This window comes from Indicator indicator, chromosome 30 (genome assembly GCF_027791375.1).
Source record: "Indicator indicator isolate 239-I01 chromosome 30, UM_Iind_1.1, whole genome shotgun sequence".
NCBI lineage: Eukaryota > Metazoa > Chordata > Aves > Piciformes > Indicatoridae > Indicator > Indicator indicator.
Window position 1 is genome coordinate 12,150,679 of NC_072039.1, and position 25,818 is coordinate 12,176,496.

General features: G+C 49.7%; 1 protein-coding gene across 6 annotated transcripts in view; it reads right to left on the bottom strand.

Annotated features, from left to right (window-relative positions):
* Positions 1–25,818, bottom strand: part of CUX1 (cut like homeobox 1) — a 384,575-nt gene that overhangs the window by 207,263 nt on the left and 151,494 nt on the right. For all 6 annotated transcript variants that reach the window (XM_054394426.1, XM_054394425.1, XM_054394427.1 and 3 more), the window contains one exon: positions 12,301–12,379. In XM_054394426.1, the coding sequence (XP_054250401.1) occupies positions 12,301–12,379 (79 nt within the window). The remainder of the gene's footprint in view (positions 1–12,300; positions 12,380–25,818) is intronic.

Consider the following 25,818-nt stretch of genomic DNA (forward strand, 5'->3'; position numbering starts at 1 on the left):
CAGCCTTGCTCCACCTCCCTGATCATGTTTGTGGCCCTCCTCTGGACCTGCTCCATCAGGTCCATGTCCTTCCTGTCTTGAGGGCTCCAGAGCTGGACACAATACTCCAGGTGAGGTCTCCCCAGAACAGGGAGATAAAACAGGACCACTGCTGACTTTCCAACCTGTGTCTGGTTCTAAAAAAAAAAAAACAACAAACCCCCCAAAAAAACCCAAACCAACAAAACCTAACCCATTTCTCCTTCATTCTGTGAGCTGGAAAAAAGACACAGATCTTAATAATTCAATCTAAGTGTTTACACAAAGAGCACTGTGGGTACCGCTGCCCTCCCCTGTCATTAGGCAGTGATGAATGCACCCCCTTGTGCGCCCCGCTCCTGCCATGACATCACGGCTCCTGCCTGCCTTCCTTTTCGCCAGGGCACTCTAGGCTAATGTAATCATACGATTACATAATTAACCCAGCTGTCTCATTAAGAAAATCAACTGGAATTCAGGGCATAATTAGTCATACAGCAATTAGCATGCTGATGAGCAAACTGATGAAAAGCTGTCTCGATATAGAGTATGCTGGGACCACCCTCGTTATTTAAGCAGAGGGGGAAAAAAGCCCACCTCAGCTCGAGGAGAAGAAGCTGGCTCTGGGCACTCGGCGCTGCGCTTAAAACCTTTTGGTGGAGGCTGTTTGTGCGGTGAGAGGCGAGAAGCCGCCTCGGGAAGGGATCCACTTCCTTCCCATTGCCCTGTGAACCTGCTCGGTAGCGCAGGGAGCCTGATGGAGGGATGGGCTGCGGGAGGAGAATTTGCCAAATGAAGTGGAAAAACGATGTCATTGTTTAAATGTACAATTTACAGAGCGCTCTGGCCAATTACCCCTCTCCCCAGATATATTTTTACACGTTATTTTTTTAACAGCACCGCTGCTCGGTTTCTCCACGGACCGCGCTCCGCAAACCCCGCCGGGAAGGAGCCGCTGCCCTGGGGGCGGGCAGGCCGCGGCCGGAGGGGCCAGGCCGGTATCGGTGGGGAGCGGGGCCTACGGCGGCGGCGGGGCCGCTCGGAGCCCGCGGCCACACCGGTCCGGGCCGTGCGGCGAGCGGAGAGCCGCAATGTGCGGCATGGATCGGCCGGCACGGATCCGGAGGCAGCTGAGGGCGGGCAGGCCGGTGCCGCGCCGAGGGGCAGGCCGCTCGCCTATCCCAAAGCCACCTTAACGAAAGCGATGCTTACAGATAAGAAAGGTGCTGGGAAAGCCTGCGGCGCCCGGCTCTGCCCAGCCCGGGGCCAGCGGGCTGGCTCATTTGCTTAATTGCAAAGTGTTCATTTTAAAATAGAGCTCCTGAAGAGACTTCTCCAAAACAAAAGGCTTTTTCTAAACCCCCTCCTCTCTCTCCCTTGCAGGCTGCTAACACTGGGAACGTTAAGAAAGCAAGTTATGAAACAGTGCCAGAAGTAGAGGGGTAATTAATATTTTATATCGCTGGAAATGTGTTTCCTAAGGTTCAGATCTAAAAATAATTCATCGAAGGCAGTGTGTTTCTTTCACCAAGCCTGTATTTCTGTTGCCTAAACCACACTGTAAGCAAAGCTTCCTTAGCGATCGCTTACAACAAATGCCCACGCAAAATGATAAGGGAGAGGGGGGCAGCTCCCCCCTCCCCCCAGAGCTCCTTAACCAAACGTTATTAATGGGATTTAACTTTTGTAAAAGGCCAGAAGTTCAGCTCTGCTGTCACAATTCCTCCAGCACGAAGTAAAAAGAAGTTTTTTGCCCTTTCTAACTGCATCACTCTTCAGCCCTACCACTGCTCCTTCCCGGGAAGGTTTCTTTTTGAGAGCAGGCTCTGCTTTACAGGCAGGAAGAGCAGGAAGGAGCTCTATTAGCTTCTGATGCTGGGAAGTGCTTTCTTGGGAGGCTGCGTATCTGAAAATAACCTGAAAATGTGTTTTAGAAAAAATAATAATTACATTGTAGCTTTTGAATATTCAAACACCTCACAGCATACTTAATTAATTCATTAATTATTCCCCAGAAATTTCAGGGGTAAATTGAAATAGCCTAGAGAGACTGAGACAAAGATTTCATGGAATAAATGATGGCTTTCCTCCTTTTCCCCTATGACTCTGGTAGCCCAGGGACAGAAGAGTTATAGCCGTAATTCCGTTTGAAACAAAGCTCATCATCTCTCCAACTCACTTCATAAAAAAACATGAAAGGTTCTTCCTTCAGTCAAGAATTATACAGATTTTCTTACTCCCCCATCCCACAGGACCAGGATCTCTCTCTTTTAGTTTTTTCTTTATCTCCACTTTTTTACAGCCTTCTCCTCACCCTCCTGCTGTCAGAGCTTTTTGTAAAGGCTCCATCTACCAGGGAATTCAAAGTGCCCACAAGAGGGTGAGGGACTCGCATTTTCCTTGCGAGCAGGAGAAAAAAAAAAGTAGAATCCCCAATTCTGCCGACCTCTGCAAGCAGGAAAGCAGCAAAGCAATCCCGATGTGACTCCCCTGCATGGGGACGAGGGGAAGTGGCAGCAAGCCGGCGCCTTTCCTCCTTATTAATCACCACAAGAGTTCTCTGTGGCAGCACTCGCTGCTTACAGGGTGAGGTGAAAGGAGGAGCAGCAGTACACAGCCCAGCTGACCACAGTCAGAGAGATCCCTTTGCCAGAATGTGGTTCTTAGACCTTGTGGGCTATTATTTAAAAACATCCTTTATTTATCCACTAATTCTAAAATAGGTATTGCTGGAAAGATGTTCTGGCCCTGCCCCAGAGATGCATCTCTAGCCTAGGATCCAAAACGGTCAGGTAAGGGCAAGCAAATGATTGACTCCTTCAGGAGTCACACTGCACTTCCTTGTATTTCACAAAGGAGCTACCAAAATAAAGGCTCAGCAAGGTTGTTCTTATTAAAAGGAGGGGTATCCATAAGAGGTGATGCAGTATTTTAGAGCACTATGGTATGCCAGCTATAAAGGACGTAATGAGTTACAAGAGAAGCCATGGAACTGAAAACCTGCCAGTTTGATTGGCAATATTCTAGTACTGGCTGAAGACACTGAAATTTGCTGCTTGTGCCCTGAGCTCAGTGTGAAGCAAAGGACAGGTACTGAAAATCTCTTGCACTCCAAGTTTCATTTCTTCTGCTTTGAGATTATTAAAAGGAAAAAGAACCTTCTGCTGTGTCTGAAAGTGTTTCTGCCACGATCCTCCCTTGGTTCTCCTAAATGCTGCTGAACAGACTTAGCACTAAACCCTCTGAAAGCTGGGGGTTATTCTAATTCCAGTTCACATTCCTGCAACTGAGAAAGGCAAAGTCCAGGATTCCCCAGCGCAGCCAAGTGTGCCTCTGGTGCTGCCAGTATGCAGCTCTGCTCCCAGCACCGGGGTCAGGGATGCTCTAACTCCACTCCCGAAGCAACAGCTTTCGGAGGGCGCTGCAGTCATCACCTCCAGGTGGTGAACACAGCCTGTGCCCTCAGGGACAGCTTATCTTATCCCACAGGGCTATCTGCTCTCCTGTAGCTCAGGGATATCTTCTCTCTTGAACCATGCATTCTTCCTGCTTCTATTCATTGCATCCCTCCCCTTATCTGCACCTCCCCTCTTCCTTCCGTGCCTCCAGCCTACCAAATAAAATAGGGCTTGACAAGCACACAATAAATTTTTTAAAGTGTATGCTTTAGGGATATTTCTCCCTTCGAATATTTATTCCAGCTTTTACAAAGGAATTTATCCAATTATTAATTCAACGAGAAAGGCAAAGGAAGAAAGAAAAAAAATATGTGCTCAGACAGCCCAATTTCAAGGCAGTGGTGCAGGTAAAGGAGCTATTTTTAGTTATTTTGACATTGGTTTCAAAACATAAGGATGAAGTGAATGAATACTAAAGAGGAGAATTGGCCAGGACTCTCTGCTCCAGCTGAAAATAACAATGCAATGCTAACAGTCTGCCCTACCAGCATGCACTCATCCAGGACAGAGCCAAAACTGCATTTTGTGCTGTCTCTCTGCTTCAGATCCCAGAGGGAAGGAGGCTGAAGTCATTATGAGCTGTTCTCCATTCCTCAGCGCTGAAGGCTGGAGCAGCATCCCAGGCCACTCACTTCTGGCAAATGAACCAGTGCCAGCCACTGACCCCACCACAGTGCTGCTCAGAGCTCCTGTCTGCAGCCTGGACTTTAAAATGTCCCTTTCACCCCTGCCTCCTTGGCATTTCTTGGTGCAGAACAGTTTGGGGGAAATCACCGCTGCCTGCAGTCCCTAAGCTGAACTCTGCAGACTTCTCCTCCACACCCAGCTCCAACAACTAGGGCATTTCTCATCTCTTTATGCAACTCCATTTTTTTTTTCACCTGGTGTAAACACGCTGGTGAAGCATCAAGGATTTTGTCTTCAGATGGAAAACAGTCACAAGCTAAACCTCCCTGCCTGCAGCCACCGCAGGGGTTTATCACTTTTCACTCTTTCAAGCATTAACTATTCTCAATTCTCTGCTTAATTTTATCAGGTTTTCAAGTGTGTTTACCAAGACTCCCTACTGCTTTTTGAGGGGGTGTCTGCACTACTCCTGTTGTCCATGAGCAAGTTCATTTTGCTTTCTTTCCTCTTAAGACTACTCACTGTTAATATTGTTTTCTCTTCCCTCTGAGGTCAAGAAAAGGCAAGCGGTAGGAATATTCCCTTCCCATTTAAAGTTGGGGGAAGCAAATTAGAAGCCTTTTTGGTTTATGTGTCTTTAGTTGTATTCAAATCTATTTTATTTGGAAAGGGCTGACTGTTTTGTTGTGTATTATTAAGGAGCCAGGAAAGATTATCAATTTGTAACGAGACCAAACATTTCTCTTAAGCTGTCAGTGCTGACCAGCCTTGACACACCACAAACTTGGGCCATGCAGCACCCAGACCTTGCTCACAAGCTTGGGGCACACAGCACCCAGACCATGCTCACAAACTTGGGGTACACAGCACCCAGACCTTGCTCACAAACTTGGGGTACACAGCACCCAGACCATGCTCACAAACTTGGGCCACACAGCACCCAGACCTTGCTCACAAACTTGGGGTACACAGCACCCAGACCTTGCTCACAAACTTGGGGTACACAGCACCCAGACCTTGCTCACAAGCTTGGGGCACACAGCACCCAGACCATGCTCACAAACTTGGGCCACACAGCACCCAGACCTTGCTCACAAGCTTGGGGCACACAGCACCCAGACCATGCTCACAAACTTGGGCCACACAGCACCCAGACCATGCTCACAAACTTGGGGTACACAGCACCCAGACCTTGCTCACAAGCTTGGGCCACACAGCACCCAGACCTTGCTCACAAACTTGGGGCACACAGCACCCAGACCTTGCTCACAAACTTGGGGTACACAGCACCCAGACCATGCTCACAAACTTGGGGTACACAGCACCCAGACCTTGCTCACAAGCTTGGGCCACACAGCACCCAGACCTTGCTCACAAACTTGGGGCACAAAGCACCCAGACCTTGCTCACAAACTTGGGGTACACAGCACCCAGACCATGCTCACAAACTTGGGCCACACAGCACCCAGACCATGCTCAAACCTGCGCCACACAGCACCCAGACCATGCTCACAAACTTGGGCCACACAGCACCCAGACCTTGCTCACAAGCTTGGGCCACACAGCACCCAGACCTTGCTCACAAGCTTGGGGCACACAGCACCCAGACCTTGCTCACAAGCTTGGGCACACAGCACCCAGACCATGCTCAAACCTGCGCCACACAGCACCCAGACCACGCTCACAAGCTTGGGTTACACAACACCCAGACCCTGCTCACAAACTTGGGCCACACAGCACCCAGACCATGCTCAAACCTGGGCCACACAGCACCCAGACCTTGCTCACAAGCTTGGGGCACACAGCACCCAGACTTTGCTCTTTAGAGTTTTGCTAAACAATGAAGGCTTAGCCCAATGAGGAGTCCTCTGAGCATTCATTTTTTCGAACTATATGGTTTTAGTGTTCCACTTAGGGGTATGCTTAAAAGAGTCCCTTGCAGTGAACCTTTTTCGTTCTCCCCTCATTACATCTCTCCTAAATTTACATTCAACCAGCTCTGAGCTGGCACAAGGCTGGCTGTGCTCATGTTGCAATTTCAGCACATCACACAGCTTCTGGGTCATTGGGGTGTGTAAAAGTCTGCACAGACTTTCTGCTGTGGGGGCTGGCATTAACCTTTACCTTTCTGCTTTACAAAAACACATCACAGAATGTATATAAATACAACAACTTCACCCACAGTTCTGACCTCCAACATCAACAGCAGTTAATTTTTCGGAGGGGGGTGGGTGGGGAATCAAACCTGTTTTTTCTCTTGTATCACCTTTAACCTCAGAACATTGATCAAATACACTCAGAATGAAGTCTTCTCTCAGCCCAAACAGCAATGCAAGTCTGGAGAGTGTTGCTAAGCTGTAAATAATCAGAAGGCACTGGGGAATGACAGCAGTGAGCTCTGAGGCTCACACTGCTGCCAGCACAGGCTCGGTGGTGGAGGAACGAAGCTCTCTTTATGGAGGAGAAATAATTTTCCTTTCTGTCTTTGGAAGTAATTCCTTACCCCAGCACTTATTTTGTGTTGGGTTTTGTTTTGTTTGTTTTTTTTTAATATATACTTTATTTTAAAAGAAGTTTCCTCAGCTAAACCATATTCCCGGGAAAAAGCAAGCCCTGCACAGGGCAGTTTCAATTTGCAGGGCTGAACTGTGGCTGTAAATAAAGAAAAATGCTCCATCCAATGCAGGCTGTGTGGATAACCCCCCTGGAACCAGCCTGCTCCTCCTCCAAACCCCTTCATAAGATACAGCCCCCATGGCAGGGCATGCAATTTATGATGGTAAGGAGTAAGGGAAAGATAAAATTTCCTCTTCAGCCATCTTTCACTGTTACTGCTTTAATTGTTTTGACAGGGCGCACTAGGACATAAAAAATTCTTTCCCCCCTTTCTGTTATTTTCTCATTTCCATAGGTAGCAGATCCTATGAGCCCAAACCCACGCCACACAGAACACAGCACCAAAGTCAGGGCAGATGTGAGGACAGCACAGACCTGTGAAGAGCCTACAGTAACAACACTCATCCATCCCCTTCTCTCCTGCAAGAGTTTCTTGATGAGAAGATCCCTGTTAAGCAGAAATGAATTCCATCTATGGCTCCACTCTCACCGGCTCTGCTGCCTCACCAAGCTGAGAGCAAAGATGTTGCATTCCCCCTGCCTCACACCTGAGCATGCTGAGGAAGCAAAACACCTTTTCCTGGTACATCCACACAGGGTGTAAGTGAGGTGCAGTGCTGTATCCCAAGTGGAACGGCAGCAGGGAGGAGCGAGGGAGGGTTTGGAGCAGGGTTCAGCAAAGCCTGGCACAGGAGGGGAGGCAGCAGCGGGGTGCCAGAGCACGGCAAGGGCTGACACTGCTGTGCCCACAGCCCAGGCACCCCAATTCCCCCTGAAAGCAGACAGGAACAGGAAGGAGACAAGCTGTGCAGGTACTCCCCTTTGGTGGCAAACTCTTAGTAATGCTGCAGAAGACAGACAATCAGCTTTGAGAGGAACACAGGCACCCAAGCCAATTTCAGTTTAATTGTTGCCACAGCAAGAGAGCAGATCTGCTGTTTCAAAGCAGAATCGTTTCTTTGCCTACACAAGAGCCATGCTTAACAGGAGCAAGACTGAAAACTGAGTAAGCCCAACTGTGGCATTGTGTGGTAATTGCACAGCAATAAAGACACAGCAGAAAGAGAAACTCTATTTAACCAGTTTAGCCAGACACTGTCATCTGCCATTCCCTCTGGGGCTCCCCATCTGAACTTCTACTTGAAAATTACAGCGAAGTTTTGTTTAAAAAAAACCCCAAACCCAAACAACAAAACCAACCCCCCCCAAGAAAAAGTGAATATTGTACCTTTTTAAAAAAAGAGAAAGGTGTAATTTTTAGTATTTGTAATGCTTAACATTTTTCTTTTAAAGCTTTAGAAAAACAGAATTATGACTATAGGCTCCTCCAAACACTTCACACAACAGGGCTCCAATTTCACTCTAAGTGTTTGCAAGATTAAGACCCTAAAAGCCAAGGGAGCTAACATAATACACTCATTTTATACAACTAGAGAGAGAAATCTGGAACAGATGGAAGAAAGCTTCCTCAAAATACAACCCCAGCCTGCCTTTGCTTCAAAATAAATGTATTCACATTATTTTTAAAGGTAAGTTGTGACAACCTTGTTGATTAGTGCAATTCATGTGGCAGCACTCGCTTCTCCCCAGCTCTCTCCTGCATGCTGAAAATAAGGCAATTAAATGAGAAAATTAATTCCATTAATTAAAAATGTTCAGTCTCAAGCAAGACAGAATGAGCTGGGTGAGAATTACAGCTGTATAAATGTACATAAACCAAGCTGTTTTCCTTGACATGTGCTTTCCTTTAGGAAGGATAAATTCTGCAGCACAAAGCAATGACAAAACTATTTTAACAGTACTGTAAAAGCTGGAGAGAGATATGGAAAGGTCTGAGTTTATCTTTTAAAGAGAAACCCCCTGATGCACATAGCAAAAAAAAAAAAAAGAAAAAGAAAAAAAAAGTTTACAAGTAAAATATCACCCTTCCAACAAATTCCTCACTGGTGAGCCCAAGTGAAAACTCTGGGCAAGACAGGAACGAAAATCATTGAACTCAGCTGAATCCATAAAACACTGTAGCTGGAGTTTCAATACAGATCATTTTATAGCAAAATTAAAATAGAAGCCCTTTTTAATTATATAAAGTGTGCACATTATTACTGAGGAGAGGAATAGATGCTTGCCTCAAGAACCATAAAATCAGCTGCTGGGAATTAGGCTTTGGCTGCAATTATTCTATGGTCCTATAAAGGATATTGAGAGGCTGTTAAAATTGCCCCCTCGTCATGCACCAGGGATGCTGCAGAGCCACCCCACAGCATTCCACTCATAGCTCTCTCAGAAGATCATGGCTCCCTTCTCACACCGAAAAGCAAACACAGCCAGAGCTGAGAGCTAAAAGCATACCTAAATATTTGGAATGCCACACAGGACAGCACAAAGCATCTGCAAAGCCAGGGCCAGGAGAACAAACCTGCCTGAGAGATGAATATTTGAGGGGGCTGCAGAGAGAAGAGCCCTGCCCGGTGCCAAATCCTATGTAAGGTGAGAATCACAGAGTGGGAGGGGTTGGAAGGGACCTCCAGAGTCCAACGCCCCTGCCAGAGCAGGGTCACCCAGGGCAGGTCACACAGGAAAGCATCCAGGTGAGCCTTGAAAGTCTCCAGAGATGGAGACTCCACCACCTCTCTGGGCAGCCTGCTCCAGGGCTCTACCACCCTCAAAGTAAAGGAGTTCCTCCTTGTGTTTAGATGGAACTTCCTGTGGTCAGGTTTATGTCCAGCACCTCTAGTCCTATCACTGGGGACCACGGAGCACTGGAGCAGGCTGCCCAGAGAGGTTGTGGAGTCTCTGTCCCTGGAGACTTTCAAAACCCACTTGGATGTGTTCCTGTGCAGCCTGCCCTAGGTTCTGGCAGGGAGATTGAACTTGATGATCTCTGGAGGTCCCTCCCTTCCAACCCCTAACATTCTGTGATTCTGTGAGAAGAGTCTGGCCCCCTCCTTCCTGACACCCACCAGAGAAGGAAACAACAAACCCTAATACAACAAAGCAAGGCCCTAATCATAAAATGGTTTATGAAGGGACCTTTTAAGGTCGTCTAGTCCCATGGCATAGCCCACCTCAGTGTGATGTACACCAGTGCCTTACATTCCTAGAGGCTGTTTTCACTGCAGTTTGTGTTGTAAACAGTGAGTTTACAGCTAGAGGAGACTGGCTGCACTTCTCCTTCAGAGCCTGGAATTTGCTTTTAGCAACCTCAGTACAGTCCTGGGGTACCTCTCAGAGTGCAGATACAGCAAGGGATTCACCCCTGTAGATAGTTCTAATCCCACAGACTCCTCTGCACTCACAGCTTAGCCAGGCTGAGACTCTGAGATGTAGTCAGATATCAAAGAAATATTTCTCTGACATGTAACATAAGGCACGTGCAGGGCAAGGCTGGGTAGGAGAGAGACTGTGGAGTGTGCACAAAGCAGTGTAAATCTTCTTCCTGCAAATTAAGCAAAGGAGAAAATTCTTTCTCCTACAACAAACACTGACAAAGTCCCTTTAGACCCCCAGACCATGCAGATCCTCCAGCAGGGGTGGGATATGGCCCTACCTTCTCCATAAGGCTCTGCTGTTCCAATCCCAGCTCTGTGATGATGCCAGGCTTCAGAGAAAGCCTTGCACATGGAAAAGATCCCCCACAGCTCTTGTTTGACACGACTGCTTACTTGTGAAAAAACCCAGACTGCTCCAAGTCAAACTCACTGGCCTCCCACATCCTGGCTGCCCAGAGCTGCAGCAGTGTGGAGCTGGAGAGGCTGCAGCTCCTCTCCTGAGCACTAAAGGGTGGACTGCAGGCTGCAGGTGCTGGGCACATTTGTATGCAGGAGTTTCCTTTAGAGAACAGAGCTGGGAGAGCCTGTCCCATGCCCACACTGCTCACATCCTGCATCCTGTCTGACTTACCTCTTCCCAGGGCTGAACTGAGAGGCAACAGAAACTGCTCACCTATAAAACCTTACTAAGGCTATGAGCAGGCAAGAAGTAAACAACAACTCCCAGACTGTGGCTGATTAACCTCAAATCCAACACTTGTGAGGCAACCATCGGCTAAAGGGAGCACAGAGAGGCCTTGCACCTCTCCACCTATGCTGCACTGCACACAGCACTGGGCACTGCTTGACTCTAAGTGTGAGAGCATTAAAAATATGTCTGTAAGCTCTCACCAAGCAGCTGAAAAACACTGATTTGCCTTTTTTTCTTTAGCCAGTTAAGATGTAAAACAAAACATTAAAAAATTAGTTTTTATTCGAAGAGTGCATGAAATGTCCTCCTTAAAAGGTAAAGCAAGTAAAGATGAGGGTGCACTTTGCAATGAGGCCTTAAAACCACTTAGAAGTATTAATTATATCTTGAAACCTCTCAAGATAAGCAGTTTGAATATTTACATAGAGTGTCAATAGTTTATAGAAGTATAAAATGCACTGAATCCACTGCTGGGCTCCCCAGTTCAAGAGAGACAGAGAAATGCTGGAGGGAGTCCAGGGGAGGCTGCAAAGCTGCTGAGGGGCCTGGAGCAGCTCTGTGAGGAGCAAAGGCTGAGAGCCCTGGGGCTGAGAGCCTGCAGAAGAGCAGCCCCAGAGGGGAGCTGAGCAATGCTCAGCAAGAGCTAAAGGAGCTGTGGGGGGCAAGAGGCTGGGGCCAGACTCTGCTCAGTGGTGCCCAGGGCCAGGCCAAGGGGCAGCAAGGGGCACAAAGTGGAAGCCAGGAGGTTGCATGTGAAGAGGAGGAGAAAGTTGTTTGTTGTGAGGGTGCTGGAGGCCTGGAGCAGGCTGCCCAGAGAGGTTGTGGAGTGTCCTTGTGTGGAGAGCTTCCAACCCCCCCTAGGCATTGTGCTCCTGGGCAAGCTGCTGTGGGTGTCCTGCTTGACAGGGCTTGGACTGGATGAGCTCCAGAGGTCCCTTCCAACCCCATCATGCTGGGGTTCTATGAAAATCATACACATACACACTGTCATGTGCCCATAGGTCAGTCAGGCCCAGATTTGGAAGGGAAGCCCTGGATTCCTGACTCTTGTCAGCTTTGGGTACTGCTGCAAAGGGAAAAATCTCTTCAGGCAGTCTTTATCTACCACTGGGGAAAGCAATATCAACTCCCAAAACAAAATGATCTGGAAACTTCTGATGCCAAACATAAAGGCAAGTTGAAAACAAATACAATAAAGGCCTTTGAAGAAAATTTATGATCACACTTACACTAAGAAGAGCTGAAACCTGCTGGTGATTTCATTTTCATTAAAGCTTTTGGGGTTTATTTTGAAGGCATGAACAATTTTCTCTGTCCTCTACAAATCTTGCTGCTTTTTGATGAAGCTTCAGGATTTTGTTCAAAACCACTGACAGACAAATTACTGAGACTCACACCACGTTGTAATAATTGCCAACAATTCATACAAACAGCCAAATGTACAGGCAATGAAGAGATGCCATGAAGAGTGCCTCTATCAGAACCAGTACTGGAGTGGATCCTCTCCAGAATAAACCCATTGCTCAGATTTACCTTCACAAAGGTAGAGGGAATGCCCTCTAGCATTCAGCCAAACAAAAACCCACTGCTGTTTAGCAGCACAAGGGATTCATTTGCTTACCTGGAACATCAATTAATCTCTTATAAACATTCAAGAAGGCTGCCTCGGCTTCTTTGCTCCGTTTCCCCAACGCGTCGATCTGCAAGGAGTGAGAAGAAGGCTGTTAGACATGGCCCAGCACAACTCTGACACTGACTGGCACAAGAGCTGGCACAAGAAATGGATGAATTCCATATCAAAATACTAAATACATCAATCAGGCTGGTGGCTGGTCACCAGTGGTGTTCCCCAGGGCTCAGCACTGGGGCCAGTTCTCTTTAATGTCTTTTATCAGTGATCTGGATGAGGACATTGAGGCACCCTCAGCAAGTCTGCAGATGACATCAAGTTGGGTGATGTGTTGATTTGCTTGAAGGTAGGGAGGGTCTACAGAGGGATCTGGCCAGGCTGGATCCATGGGCTAAGGACAGTGGAATGAGGTTCAACAAGGCCAAGTGCTGGGTCCTGACCTTGGGTCACCACAACTCCAGGAAGGCTCCAGGCTGGGGGCTGAGTGGCTGGAAACTGCTCTGTGGAAAAGGACCTAGGGGTGCTGGTTGCCAGCAGCTGAAGATGAGCCAGGAAATGCCCAGGTGGACAAGAAGGTCACCAGAGCCTGGCCTGGATCAGCAATGGTGTGGGCAGCAGGAGCAGGGTAGGGGTTGTCCCCCTTTACTGAGCATTGCTGAGGCCATACCTCAAATCCTGTGTTCAGTTTTGTGGCCCTCACTCCAAGAAGGATATTGAGGGGCTGAAGCAAGTCCAGAGAAGGGCAAGGAAGTTGGTGAAGGGTATGGAGAACAGGGCTGGTGAGGAGCAGGTGAAGGAACTGGGGTTGTTCAGCCTTGAGAAGAGGAGGCTGAGGGAAGCCCTCCTCCAGCACTCACTAAGATGTAGCACAACAGAACCACCTGCACTTCTGAAGTCACACTCTGCCTTTACTGTCACAAATATATTTACCTATTACATCCCCTAAGCCCATGAGAGGTTAAAGACACATTTGTGGGGCACCCTGTGAATGAACAATGAACAACTCTGAATCTTCTGCATGAAAATCAGTTTTCTGATAAAGCTCAGGCACAGACCTAGAGACTCTGCACTGCCTGAGCACACAGAGCTCTGGCCAGGCTCCAACTGGCTTCTCTCTGTATTAGCAACACACTCCAGACTAATCTAAGGCACTGCCTGATGCTGCCTCTCACAACCTCTTCTCTTCCCCTAAATCTCTATTTTCATCTAAACCTTCATTGTACAAGCAAAGGCAGTGTTATGGCTCTGGGAATAAAACACTTATTCCACAGCACCTTTTTTTGGGTACTTCTGTATTTTCTGAACTTACCAACAGAGGATTTACAGTTTCTGCATATTGCCAAAACCCAACCAAACTGGCCCAAGAGCAAGTCATAGAATCACAGAATGGGCTGGGTTGGAAGGGACCTCAAAGCTCATCCAGTTCCACCCCCTGCCATGGGCAGGGACACCTCCCACCAGCCCAGCTTGCTCAAGGCCTCATCCAGCCTGGCCCTGAACACCTCCAGGCAGGAGGCATCCACAGCCTCCCTGGGCAACCTGTGCCAGTCTCTCCCCACCCTCACTCTCAAGAATTTCTTCCCCATCCTCAGTCTCAATCTCCCCTCTTCCAGCTGAGTCAGTCCCCTTGAGTGGGTCCTCTAAAGCAGAAAGAGAGAGAAAGGGAAGCAGGAAAGCCTGACACCATTGTACCACAGCTGCCACAAATCAGGAAACTAAAACCATGGAGATACTCTCTCCCAGACTTTAATAAAAAGCAAGGAAGGCTCTGAAGAGGCACAGACCACAAGTCCTGCTCTCCACTGGCCAAGCAGCTAATATTCCAAAGGTGCCTATGTCACCATGGGCTAAAACAGGAAGGTCCTGTCTGAAAGACGTCCTTCAGTGCTTTCTGCATTATCAATTTGGCACATAAGGCAGGAACAATGGCCAGAGTTTCTGTGTCTGTGTTTCAGATACTGTGTATCAGTATCCAATGCTGTATTCCAGAGGAGGCAGCCTGGCAGGCTTGGAAGCAGGGCTAGGGGGCAGCTGGGCTGGGGGGTGACCAGGCTGCGGAGCTGGCACAGCCTGGGTGCAGGAAGCAGAGAGTGCCAAGGAGAGGAAGCACGCAGGGAGGAGGAGAGATAAGCAGGAGGGTGCTGGGCGTCAGGTTTGGTGCCACTTCTGTAGATGCTGAACAAAAATGACTTTGTGAAGGGATGGATTTTGGTTGGGTTTCGGGGCGGAATCCTCCAATGTAGTTGATTAACACAGTGGAGGGAGGCAGCTGCAGAGCACAGGGAGGCAGCACGGCGGCGGCACGTGACTCCTGTAGATTAGACTGATGGCTGGGAAGTGACTGGTCCGGATCAGCACCGGCAGGATTAAGGCCAGAAAACTAAAGGACAACAGCAGAAATGGCAGGGAAGCACAATGCACCACATACAGACCGGCAAAAGGCACACGGGGATGGGTCAAGGAGCAGAGTTAAGGTCGCAGAAAGCATCTGCAGACCATTTGGCAGCACTTGAGAGATACGGGGAGAGGTTGTAGAGAGGGAAGTTATTGTAACACAAGTGAAGGTTGTGTTTAGAGAAAAGTTTCGATTCCCCTGAATCTGCATTCATTTATGTCCAGTTCTGGTGCCCCCAACACAAGAAGGACATGGAACTGTGGGAGCAGCTCCAGAGGAGGCCATGAAGATGATCAGAGGGCAGGAGAGCCTCCCCTGTAGGGAGAGGCTAGGAGAGCTGGGGCTGTTCAGCCTGGAGAAGAGAAGGCTCCAGGGAGACCTTAGAGCAACCTTCCAGTACCCGAAGGGGCTCCAGGAGAGCTGGGGAGGGACTTTTGACAAGGGCTGGGAGTGACAGGATGAGAGACAATGACTTTGAGCTGGGAGAGAGGAGATTGAGACTGAGGATGAGAAGAAATTCTTGAGAGTGAGGGTGGGGAGAGACTGGCACAGGTTGCCCAGGGAGGCTGTGGATGTCCCCTCTCTAGAGATATTCAAGGCCAGGCTGGATGAGGCCTTGAGCAAGCTGGGCTGGTGGGAGGTGTCCCTGCCCATGGCAGGGGGTTGGAACTGGATGAGCTTTGAGGTCCCTTCCAACCCAACCCATTCTGTGATTCTCTGTAGCTTGGTGGAAGTGCAGCATAACTGAAGCTGGACATATTTGCAACTCAACAATTAAAAAAGAAAGGTATTGGAAGGGTGAGAAACAAAGCAGCAGAGGCCAGAAAGGTGGAGGAGGTGGAGAGCAGCTATAAATTGTGGCCAGGTTTGGTCTTCAGGGTCCACCAAGCCAGGCTACAGGAAGGCACTGGATTCTCAGGGGGCTTAGTGACATGCTGGAGAGCAAGGGATTGATGGTTGTGGATTAAGTCATTTATTAATCTGAGCTGAAGCGATCACAGATGGACTGATGCTCATTAGGGAAGGAGAGCATCGGTAATTTGGGTGGAACATTTTCACACAAAGACTATTTGAAATTAGAATGTGGCACAAAGTGCCAAAGGCAGAGAGGCACCGGGTAGTGTAAATCAAGTATCAGAGCCGCTCGTGAAGGGGTGAGAAAGGAGGGGGCAGGCAGCAGGAAGACTTCTGCAGTTGAGATATTTCATGGGTACATAAAGACAGGCTCTGAAGGCCAGAGCACACCATATGGTAGACTTCTGGACCTCAACGTTCCCACATACAATTTGCTCTCACTGCTGCTCAGCAGAGTGCAGCCAAATTTAAATTACTATTATTAAATACAATTAGCATTACAGGACTGAGTCTGTACTGCAGTCTGAAAAATTAATTTGCCCCTTTTACAGAAACCAAAGCATTTTAAATGCTTCCATTGCACTGCAATAACAGGATGGATCTGTTTGCCTATTACAGCTTTTTCACATGGTAATAAAGGGCATTTGCACCCCAGGAACAACACAAGGTGTGGCTTGTTCAACCCTTACCACTCAGCCAGCCACTGAAATACCAAACACAACTGAAACATCTCAGCAGAAACACAACCGAAGTACCTCAGCTGAGCACCTCCACAGAAGCTCACCTGAAACATCTCAGCTGAGCACCTCCACAGAAGCTCACCTGAAACATCTCATCTGAGCACCTCCACAGAAGCTCAACTGAAACATCTCAGCTGAGCACCTCCACAGAAGCTCACCTGAAACATCTCAGCTGAGCACCTCCACAGAAGCTCAACTGAAACATCTCAGCTGAGCACCTCCACAGAAGCACAACTGAAACATCTCAGCTGAGCACCTCCACAGAAGCTCACCTGAAACATCTCAGCTGAGCACCTCCACAGAAGCACAACTGAAACATCTCAGCTGAGCACCTCCACAGAAGCACAACTGAAACATCTGAGCACCTCCACAGAAGCTCACCTGAAACATCTCAGCTGAGCACCTCCACAGAAGCACAACTGAAACATCTCAGCTGAGCACCTCCACAGAAGCACAACTGAAACATCTCAGCTGAGCACCTCCACAGAAGCACAACTGAAACATCTCAGCTGAGCACCTCCAGGTAGCACAACTGAAACACCTCAGCTGAGCACCACCACAGAAACTCAACTGAAACACCTCAGCTGAGCACCTCCACAGAAGCTCAACTAAAACATCTCAGCTGAGCACCTCCAGGAAGCACAACTGAAACATCTTTGCTGAGCACCCCAATGTCTTTTGTCAGTGGTGCCCAGGGACAGGCCAAGGGGCAATGGGCACAAAGTGGAACCCAGAAGGCTCCATCTGAAGAGGAGGAGAAAATTTTTTGTTGTGAGGGTGCTGGAGGCCTGGAGCAGGCTGGCCAGAGAGGTTGTGGAGTGTCCTTGTGTGGAGAGCTTCCAACCCCCCCTGGCCATTGTGCTCCTGGGCAAGCCTCTGTGGGTGCCCTGCTGGAGCAGGGGGTTGGTCTGGATGATCTCCAGAGGTCCCTTCCAACCCCACCATGCTGGGATATTCTGGGATTCTGTGTCCTGGGATTGCCCCAGATTGATTCCTGAGCTATAACTGATCGAGTGCCAGAGGGACTCAAGCACTTGGAGCTGCATTCTCCTCCACCATGCAATGTTTGAGGCCCTGTTTCACCCACAACAGAAGCTGCTGTCTACATTGGGCACACCACATTTTCCCTTTATGGCACAGATTTTGCTTGGTAACGTTTTGCTTGCTGGGATGAGTGGTTAGCATCCTGAATTTGCTAAGTGAAGGATGTGTGGGAATCAGATTTTGTACTTGAAAGTACCTCTGCTTTAGTAGTGGGCTTGGACTGGATGATGCTCAGAGGTCCCTTCCAACTCCCACCCTGCTGGGACTCAGTGACTCTGTGAACATCTTCCAAGGAGATCACAGACTTCCTGACAGAAGCAGTTTGTAAATCTGTGTGAAAGTTTCACACTTTCCCTGTCTCCCCCCTTCACCCCCCAATTCAGAATCAGAATTCCAAACAATCCCAGCAGGCAGAAAGATTATTTTTATGTTTAGCTGTTAAAAAAACTCAATCTGTCCAGATTAAGGTTCTATTAAAAATGAGCACTGCAACTATTTCAGATCCTTAAATAAAATGTAGATGAAGCTCTGTGATGACTTTAACTGGAATAAAAAAAAAAAAAAAAGAATTTAGTATGCCAGCTTCTAGCGACAGAAGGAAATATGAGATGAAAAAGACATCAAAAATAGCAAACCATAAATGCAGTCCAGAAACAGAGGAAGCAGAGCACTGAGACAACCTGGATGGAAGTATTTGGAAGATCACTGAAAAGTTTTCAAACCAAAGTAAAATTGGTTCAGGTGGCACCAAGGGTGAGCTGCAGTCAGCTCACGTTAGAACAGTTGGAGTCTGTTACAAAACTGTTGCTGAACAGTTTTATTTGACTCTAAAAAACTTCAGGGACCCTGAAAGAAGTCAGCTCACAATTATACCAGTGGAGTTTTGACACGAGCTGAGCTCCAAATCTTAATTTATCTGAGCCAGGCCCCATTATGTCTTCTCTGACTAGAAAGAAACAAGGGTGACCTCTGCATTCCCCACCACCCCCAGAAACATATGTTCACTTTTAAGTTTTGGCATCCTATTTGTCTTGATAATCCCCCTGGTGCTATCCTGAGATACCAGGAATGAGACACAAGGAATCCTCCCCTCCTTAGCACACCCTTCCTTCAGCTTTAAAACATCACTGGAGCTCTGTGGAGGGAGCTGCAGCAAGGCACTGGTCTGAGAGCAGCCCTCCCTCTATCCACCTCATTCTCCCAGGTCAGATGTTGCCATGAGGTGTTGCTCAGGGTACCAGCCTCACATCAGAGGCTGAGTGACATCCTGCTCCTCTATAATCCTCTCTCTCCAACTTAACCATGAATACCTACTTGGTCTCCTTCTCTGGAGAGCTTCCAAACCCCCCCTGGGCATTGTGCTCCTGGGCAAGCTGCTGTGGGTGCCCTGCTTGAGCAGGAGGCTGGACTGGGTGAGCTCCAGAGGTCCCTTCCAACCCCTCCATGCTGGGACTCTGTCTGCTCCCATTGTCCAGCTGGCTGCCCAGTACTGCTGGCACATTACCCCAGTAGCATGGACAGCCTCACACCTCCTGACATGGCTAAACTCAAACCATCACCAATGAGCTCAGTGGCTTTATCTCCACACTTGGGGAAGCAACACAAATCTGGCCACTCTGGCAGGGAAGATGTTGACTCTGGGTTTATCTGAAGATCACCACTTCCCATTTCAGCTCTGCCCACTCAAGTTCAAACAGATCAAAGCCAAACCTGTGGCTTTGTTTTGGAATCTGTCACTCTTTAAGAAATTTCAGCATTAATTGGAGTCTGATATCAGCTGCCCCAAAAATCACCTGGGTCTGCAGCAGTGGGATGCTCTTCTGCGTGCTGCTGTGCCTGGTACTGTCTCATCAACTGCAGCCAGGAGGCTGCACCAGGCTGTTTCTGAATATAAAGATGAAGCAAGAGGATAAAGATCTGCACAAGGAAGCTGAGACTGCCAGGTGCTGCTGTGCTCTGCACTGACATTGAAATTATCTGGCCTTACAGGTACAGCACATCAGCAGACCTGAGACCAGCACATGTGGCTTCGATCATTCAGCATTGCTGAGGATTTCCTTTTGCTTTTAGACAACTTAGCAACCCAAAGGCAACTCCTTAGTGAGGGAGTCACAGAATCCCAGCATGGGGAGGTTGGAAGGGACCTCTGGAGATCATCCAGTCCAAGCAGCAGCTTGCCCAGGAGCACAATGCCCAGGGGGGGTTGGAAGCTCTCCACACAAGGACACTCCACAACCTCTCTGGCCAGCCTGCTCCAGGCCTCCAGCACCCTCACACCAAAGTGGAAGAAGCTCAGTTCTTCCCCATGAGGGTGGTGAGGCACTGGATTGGGTTACCCTGAGAAGTTGTGGAGGCTCCAGTCCTGAAAGTGTTTAAGACCAGGCTGGATGAAGCTTCAAGCAACCTGGTCTAGTGGGAGGTGTCCCTGCCCATGGCAGGGGGTTTTGGAAACAGATGAGCTTTAAAGTCCCTTCTGTGATTTCTGTGAAAAGTCAAAATGTTTTTCATCTTTAATTCTTTTTACCTACTTTTTTTTTTTAAATCTCTGCTGCAATTGCTAAGATTTTGGATGGAAAATGAAGAAGCATTTTGTCCTGTGCAGATGCCTAAAGCACACAGGCTGTATCTCAGCTGTGCTGTAAATCCTCTGGCAAGAATCAGCACTTCCCAGGGATATGATCCTGAGCTGTTGGTGCAGCTGTTTGGTGCACCCTACCTGGGTGCAGGGCACAGGTAGGCTACCAGGAGGCAGCTTGGGGAGAGCACAATTGCCTCACCACCTCCTGGCTGAACCTCAAGTTAAGAAGAGAGCTTTCAGACTCAACCCTTCAACTCTTCCATTCTGCATCTCTCAGTTTAAAAGAAGGATGATGAGATGCTGGAATGTGTCCAGAGAAGGGCAACAAGGCTGGGAAGGGGTCTGGGGCACTGGGCTGAGGAGGGGTCTGAGGCATAAGGCTGGGGAGGGGTCTGGGGCAGAGACCTGTGAGGAGAGGCTGAGGGAGCTGGGGGTGTTTAGCCTGGAGAAGAGGAGGCTCTGGACAGACCTCATTGCTGTCTACAACTACCTGAAGGGAGGTTGTAGCCAGGCGGGGGTTGGGCTCTTCTCCCAGGCAAAGCAGTGACAGAACAAGAGGACACAGTCTCAAGCTGTACCAGGGTAGGTTTGGCTGGATGGTAGAAGGAAGTTCTTCAGAGAGACTGGCCCTTGGGATGGGCTTCCCAGGGAGGTGGTGGAGTCACTGTCCCTGGAAGGATTTAAAAAGAGACTGGATGAGGCACTCAGTGCCATGGGTTGGTTATTAGATGGTGTTGGGTGAGAGGTTGGACTTGATGATCTTGAAGGTCTTTTCCACCCTGGTGAATTTTGTGACTTTGTGATTCTCCATTGTGAAACAGCTGCAGCCTTGAACCCTTGAAAGCTTCTCTTCCTTTCATGCCCAGAGAAATCCTGATTTTCCCAAACAATGCTGCCACCCCCAAGGGAAGCTCAGCTCCCTGCTTCTCCAAGGACAGCTTCTGGTTGCTTTTCCAATCTTTGATCTTCCTTCCAGTGGAACAGCCCAGCCCACCATGTGCCTGGAGATGCTGACAGCAGCAGGACAGCTTTGTTTCCCTGCCTGCTGCTGTTTGCCACCCTGCCTTCAGCTCCCTGCCCTGGTGGCTCTGCTGTGGCTGCTGAACCTCTCCTGGATGCTCTGATAACCTCTCTGTGTCCCTCCTCTCACCTCCCTGCCCTTCCAAGCTGTGTTTCTCAGCTCCTGCTCTCACAACTCCCAATCCATCTGTAGGCAGGGACTGAAGGAAGCAGCTTAGCTCTCTCCTGCTTCTTCAGGCCACAGGCTCCTGCTTCCCTCCACCAGATCTACAGCCCCTGCAGCCTGGCATGGCTCAGCTCAGATACTCCAAGACAAACTAAGCAACAGAGGAGAGCAAATTTCTGTTCCCTCCTGCCTGCACACAACTGGCTCACCCTGAATGTTTGCTAGGCTCAGCACAAGGGAGGAGATGAGCACTCAGGGCTGGGGCAAGGGCTCTGGCCAGCACCACTCCTGTCCTGGCATGCACTGGGTATGGCACCATGCCAGAGTGACAAGATATGGATGGCAAAAGCAGGGTCAAAGTACCAAATGTCTTGAGAATTACCCTGGTAAATACCATCTCAGCACCAGGGAGGCCACACCTTCAGTTCTGGTTTGGGCTCTCACTCCAAGAAGGACATTGAGGGGCTGGAGCAGGTCCAGAGAAGGACAACGAAGCTGGGAAAGGGTTTGGAGAACAGGGCTGGGGAGGAGCAGCTGAGGGGACTGGAGAAAAGGACTCTGAGGGGAGATCTTCTGGCACTCTACAACACCCTGGAAGAAGGCTGGAGCCAGGTGGGGTCCAGCCTCTCCTCCCAGGTAACAAGCAACAGGGTGAGAGGAAATGGCCTCAAGTCACAGCAGGGAAAATGTCTTCACTGCAAGGCACTGGCCCAGGCTGCCCAGGGAGGTGGTGGAGTCCCCATCCCTGGAGGAGCTTAGAAGACATTTGGATGAAGAGCTCAGGGCCATGGTCTAAGAGCTGTGTGCAGAGATGTTGGGTTATGGTTGGACTCAATAATCTCAAAATCTTTTCCAAGCAGGCAGTTCTGTGGTGCTGTCATTTCCTTCCCTATCTGCTCTATCAGTGTGGTAGGGCAGTGCTGCCCTTGGTCAGGCTGCCAGTGCACAGCACACATCTGTTCCATAGCTGCTGCAGACTTTGCTCATGTTTAAGTAAAACAAAATAAAAGACAGCTTGCTCCTGGAAATAATTCTTGGAAGCTCAGAGCTGTCCATGACACATGAAGGACACCCCTGGACAACCAAGGCCAGCATCCCAGCCCCCCTGAGACATGATTTAAACCCTCCCAGTTTTCCAGTCTCACAGATAAGTAAGCCCAGCAAGCCTGACCCCAGGAAAGTCTGAATCAATAGCAAAGCAGCAAGAATGCTGCAGAAATGCTGTTGGCAAGGTCTGGCTCTGATCAGCAGTCAGTAGAGTGGCTTCTACTGATCAGCCCAGGCCTCTCTGGCTGAAACCTTGAAGGGTGTGGAAACCCTTCTGGGGTTGGATAATGAGCACATGGAGGGTAATGATTTACTCTTCTCATTCTGCACTTTGCTTCCTGGCCTCTGTCCCTGGTCAGCACTGGTCAGTCACAACATTTCCTAATTCACAAGGGTGAAACACACTGCAAGAAGGGTGAGGAAGCTGACCTGCTCCAGGAGGGGACAGGTTCTTCCCCCCAGGTGAAAGAACATCAGCAAATTCTGTGCCCTGCCACTAACCAGGGAGATGTCAGAGCTGGCCATGTGTGAGCCTTGAGGTCCTGCCGCAGCCCAGCTGTGCTTGGTGTGGCAAAGTGGGGCAGGGACAGAGCAGTGCTCAGCAGGGGCTGAGCAGCCAGTGGTGTTCCCCAGCATCCCCAGCTTCCCAGCAGGAGCAGGAGCAGAGTGAAGTGAGTGGGAGCTTTCACCTGCCCCTCCTGCTGCCTTTGTGACCTAGGACCCACCACTGCTTTTCTCCCTTATGGATGATCCAAACTTCTGTTTCTCTGTCCCACAGAATCATGCTTGGGAGGGACCTTTGAAATCATCAGAGTGCAGTTGTTAACCCAGCACTGCCAGGGCACCACTGAACCATGGCCCTCAGCACCACAACTCCAGGGCTTTGAAACCCCTCCAGGGATGGGGACTCCACCACTGTCCCGGGCAGCCTGGACCGGGCCTTGACCAACCCTCAAAGGGAAGAAATTGTTCCTCATGTCCAAATCAAACCTTCCCTGGTGCAGCTTGAGGCCATTTCCTATCACTTGTTCCTTGGGAGGAGAGACCAACCCCGACCTGGCTCCAGCCTCCTTTCAGGGAGTTGTAGAGAGCCCAAAGGTCTCCCCTCAGCCTCCTCCAGGATGAACACCCCCAGATTTTAAAATGAGGGCAGAGGAATCCCTCAAGCCCAAGCTCATTAACTACCTTTGTGCAAACCCCACCTGCACAGGAATACCAAAACTTAACCTTTTGCTAACACTTCATGCTGAGCTTACTCTCTTGCTTCTCTGTTCCAGCAAAACAAGGCCAGGCAGTGGCTTGCACAGAGCCCCACAGTCACTCTAATAAATAGAGAAATGATTCTAGATTCAGAGAAGCTGATAATGCTCAGCAGAATTCCATGCCCAGCACAGCATCCCATCCCCATTCCTTCCAGCACACTTCAAGCTCTCTTTTTGTTTGAAGAGGATGAGAAGCTCCTCCTGACACTGTGAACTGGAGCAGAGCTGCCTGTCTCCATCTCACAGAAATCCTTTCCCACCACTGTGAGTGTTTCACCCCAATGCATGGCAGCGGCAGAGAGGCCTTAATATAGCCAAACCCACCAGCTGCCAACAGGCATCTCAGCACTTTGTCAGTTACATAAAAATAAGAGGATTTTGGCTGATCCTCCCCAAAGTTACCCTAGGAGTAACTGCTGCCTCTGTGCAACTTGCCTGCACACTGCATGGGCTGGAGAGCAGCCCTGAGGAGAAGGACTTGGGGATGCTGGGGGCGCAAAGCTGGACAGGAACTGGCACTGAGCACTGCCAGCCCAGCCCCAGCCTGTCCTGGGCTGATCCCCAGCAGTGTGGGCAGCAGGGGCAGGGAGGGGATTCTGCCCCTCTGCTGTGCTCTGCTGAGAACCCCCTGCAGTGCTGGGGCAGCTCTGGAGTCCTCAGCACAGACAGGGACCTGTCAGAGCAGAGCCAGAGGAGGCCACAGCAATGCTGGCAGGGCTGGAAGGGCTCTGCTGTGAGGCCCAGGCTGAGAGAGTTGGGCTTGGGCAGCCTGGAGAAGAGAAGGCTCCAGGGAGACCTTCTGGTGGCCTTGCAGTGCTTCAAGGGAAGATCAAAAAGCTGGGGACAGACTTCTGAGCAGGGCCTGTTGGGACAAGGGGGGATGGTTTGAACTCAAAGAGGGAGATTGAGGGTGGAGAGAAGAGGGTGGGGAGAGACTGGCACAGGTTGCCCAGAGAGGTGGGAGCTGCTCATCTCTGGAGCCACTGGAGGTCAGGTTGGTTGTGGCTGTGAGCAACCTGCTCTGCTTGCAGCTATCCCTGCTAACTGCATAGGGGTTGGACTGGATGGCCTTGAAAGGTCCCTTCCCACCAAAACCATTCCATAATCCTATGAGGTGAACCTGCAAGAGTTTTAGAAAGCTGCACAGTGCCTTGCTTGCTTCTCGTGGTCTGTGTTAGATTTGGGACCTTGCCTGTTACCCCAACAGCTGAGGTCTGTCCCAGTAAGGAGGGAGAGGTGCCTATGGGAAAGGCTCTGACTGCTTCTCCAGTTCTGTCCCTCAGTCTGGAGCTGTCTCCTCTCTCAGGGATGTTTTCAGTGCTGGCAGCAGACACGCTGGAGGCTCCTCAGGGAGAGCACATCTGCCTGCGAGATGCTGACGTATAATTGAAATCACCTTCCTGAGGAAAGATGTTGTTTCAACTGCAATCAAGGCAGCCAAAAATAAATAAATAACCATTACACACTTGTGTCAACAAAGAAAGGAGAGGGCTGCTCAGCCCTGTCACCCCAGCAGCACGTGGAGCACCTCTGCTGTCCCTGCATCAGGACACAGAATGGAGAGGTGGGATCAAGCCTCATCTCATGCTCCTCTCCTAACAAGGAAATTCCCACAACCCACACCTGTGGAGTGGATGCTGAAAGCAAACCATCACTGCCCAGTGCTAAGAATTTGGCCTCAAGTTGTGTCAAGGGAAATATAGGGACAGAGAAACCAAGAAACCTCTGGTGCCCCCAGCATAAGAGGAACATGGAACTGTTGGAGAGGATCCAGAGGAAGCCACGAAGATGAGCAGAGGGCTGGAGAACCTCTCCTGTGGGGACAGGCTGGGAGAGTTGGGGCTGTTCCGCCTGGAGAAAAGAAGGCTCCAGGGAGACCTTAGAGCAGCCTTCTAGTACCTGAAGGGGCTCCAGGAGAGCTGGGGAGGGACTTTGAACAAGGGCTGGGAGTGACAGGACGAGGGACAATGGCTTTGAGCTGGGAGAGGGGAGATTGAGAGTGGAGAGGAGGAAGAAATTCTTGAGGGTGAGCACAGGTTGCCCAGGGAGGTTGTGGATGTCTCCTCCCTGGAGGTGTTGAAGGCCAGGCTGGATGAGGCCTTGAGCAACCTGGGCTGGTGGGAGGTGTCCCTGCCCATGGCAGGGGGTTGGAACTGGATGAGCCTTGAAGTTCCTTCCAACCCAACCCATTCTTTTGACAATTCTATGAATTCCCTTTGCAGACCTTCTCTAACATGCTCCTGAATTTCTCTGTGCTCTGAGCCAACACGAGAAAGGCAGAAGTGCTGCTGCTTCACCACAGCTTTAAGGTCCCTCCCAACCCCAGCCCTTCTGTGACTGTGTGATTTCCTGGGCCCTGCTCAGCAGCCCAGCAGGGCTGTGTCTGCAGCAGGAGGGCTGTG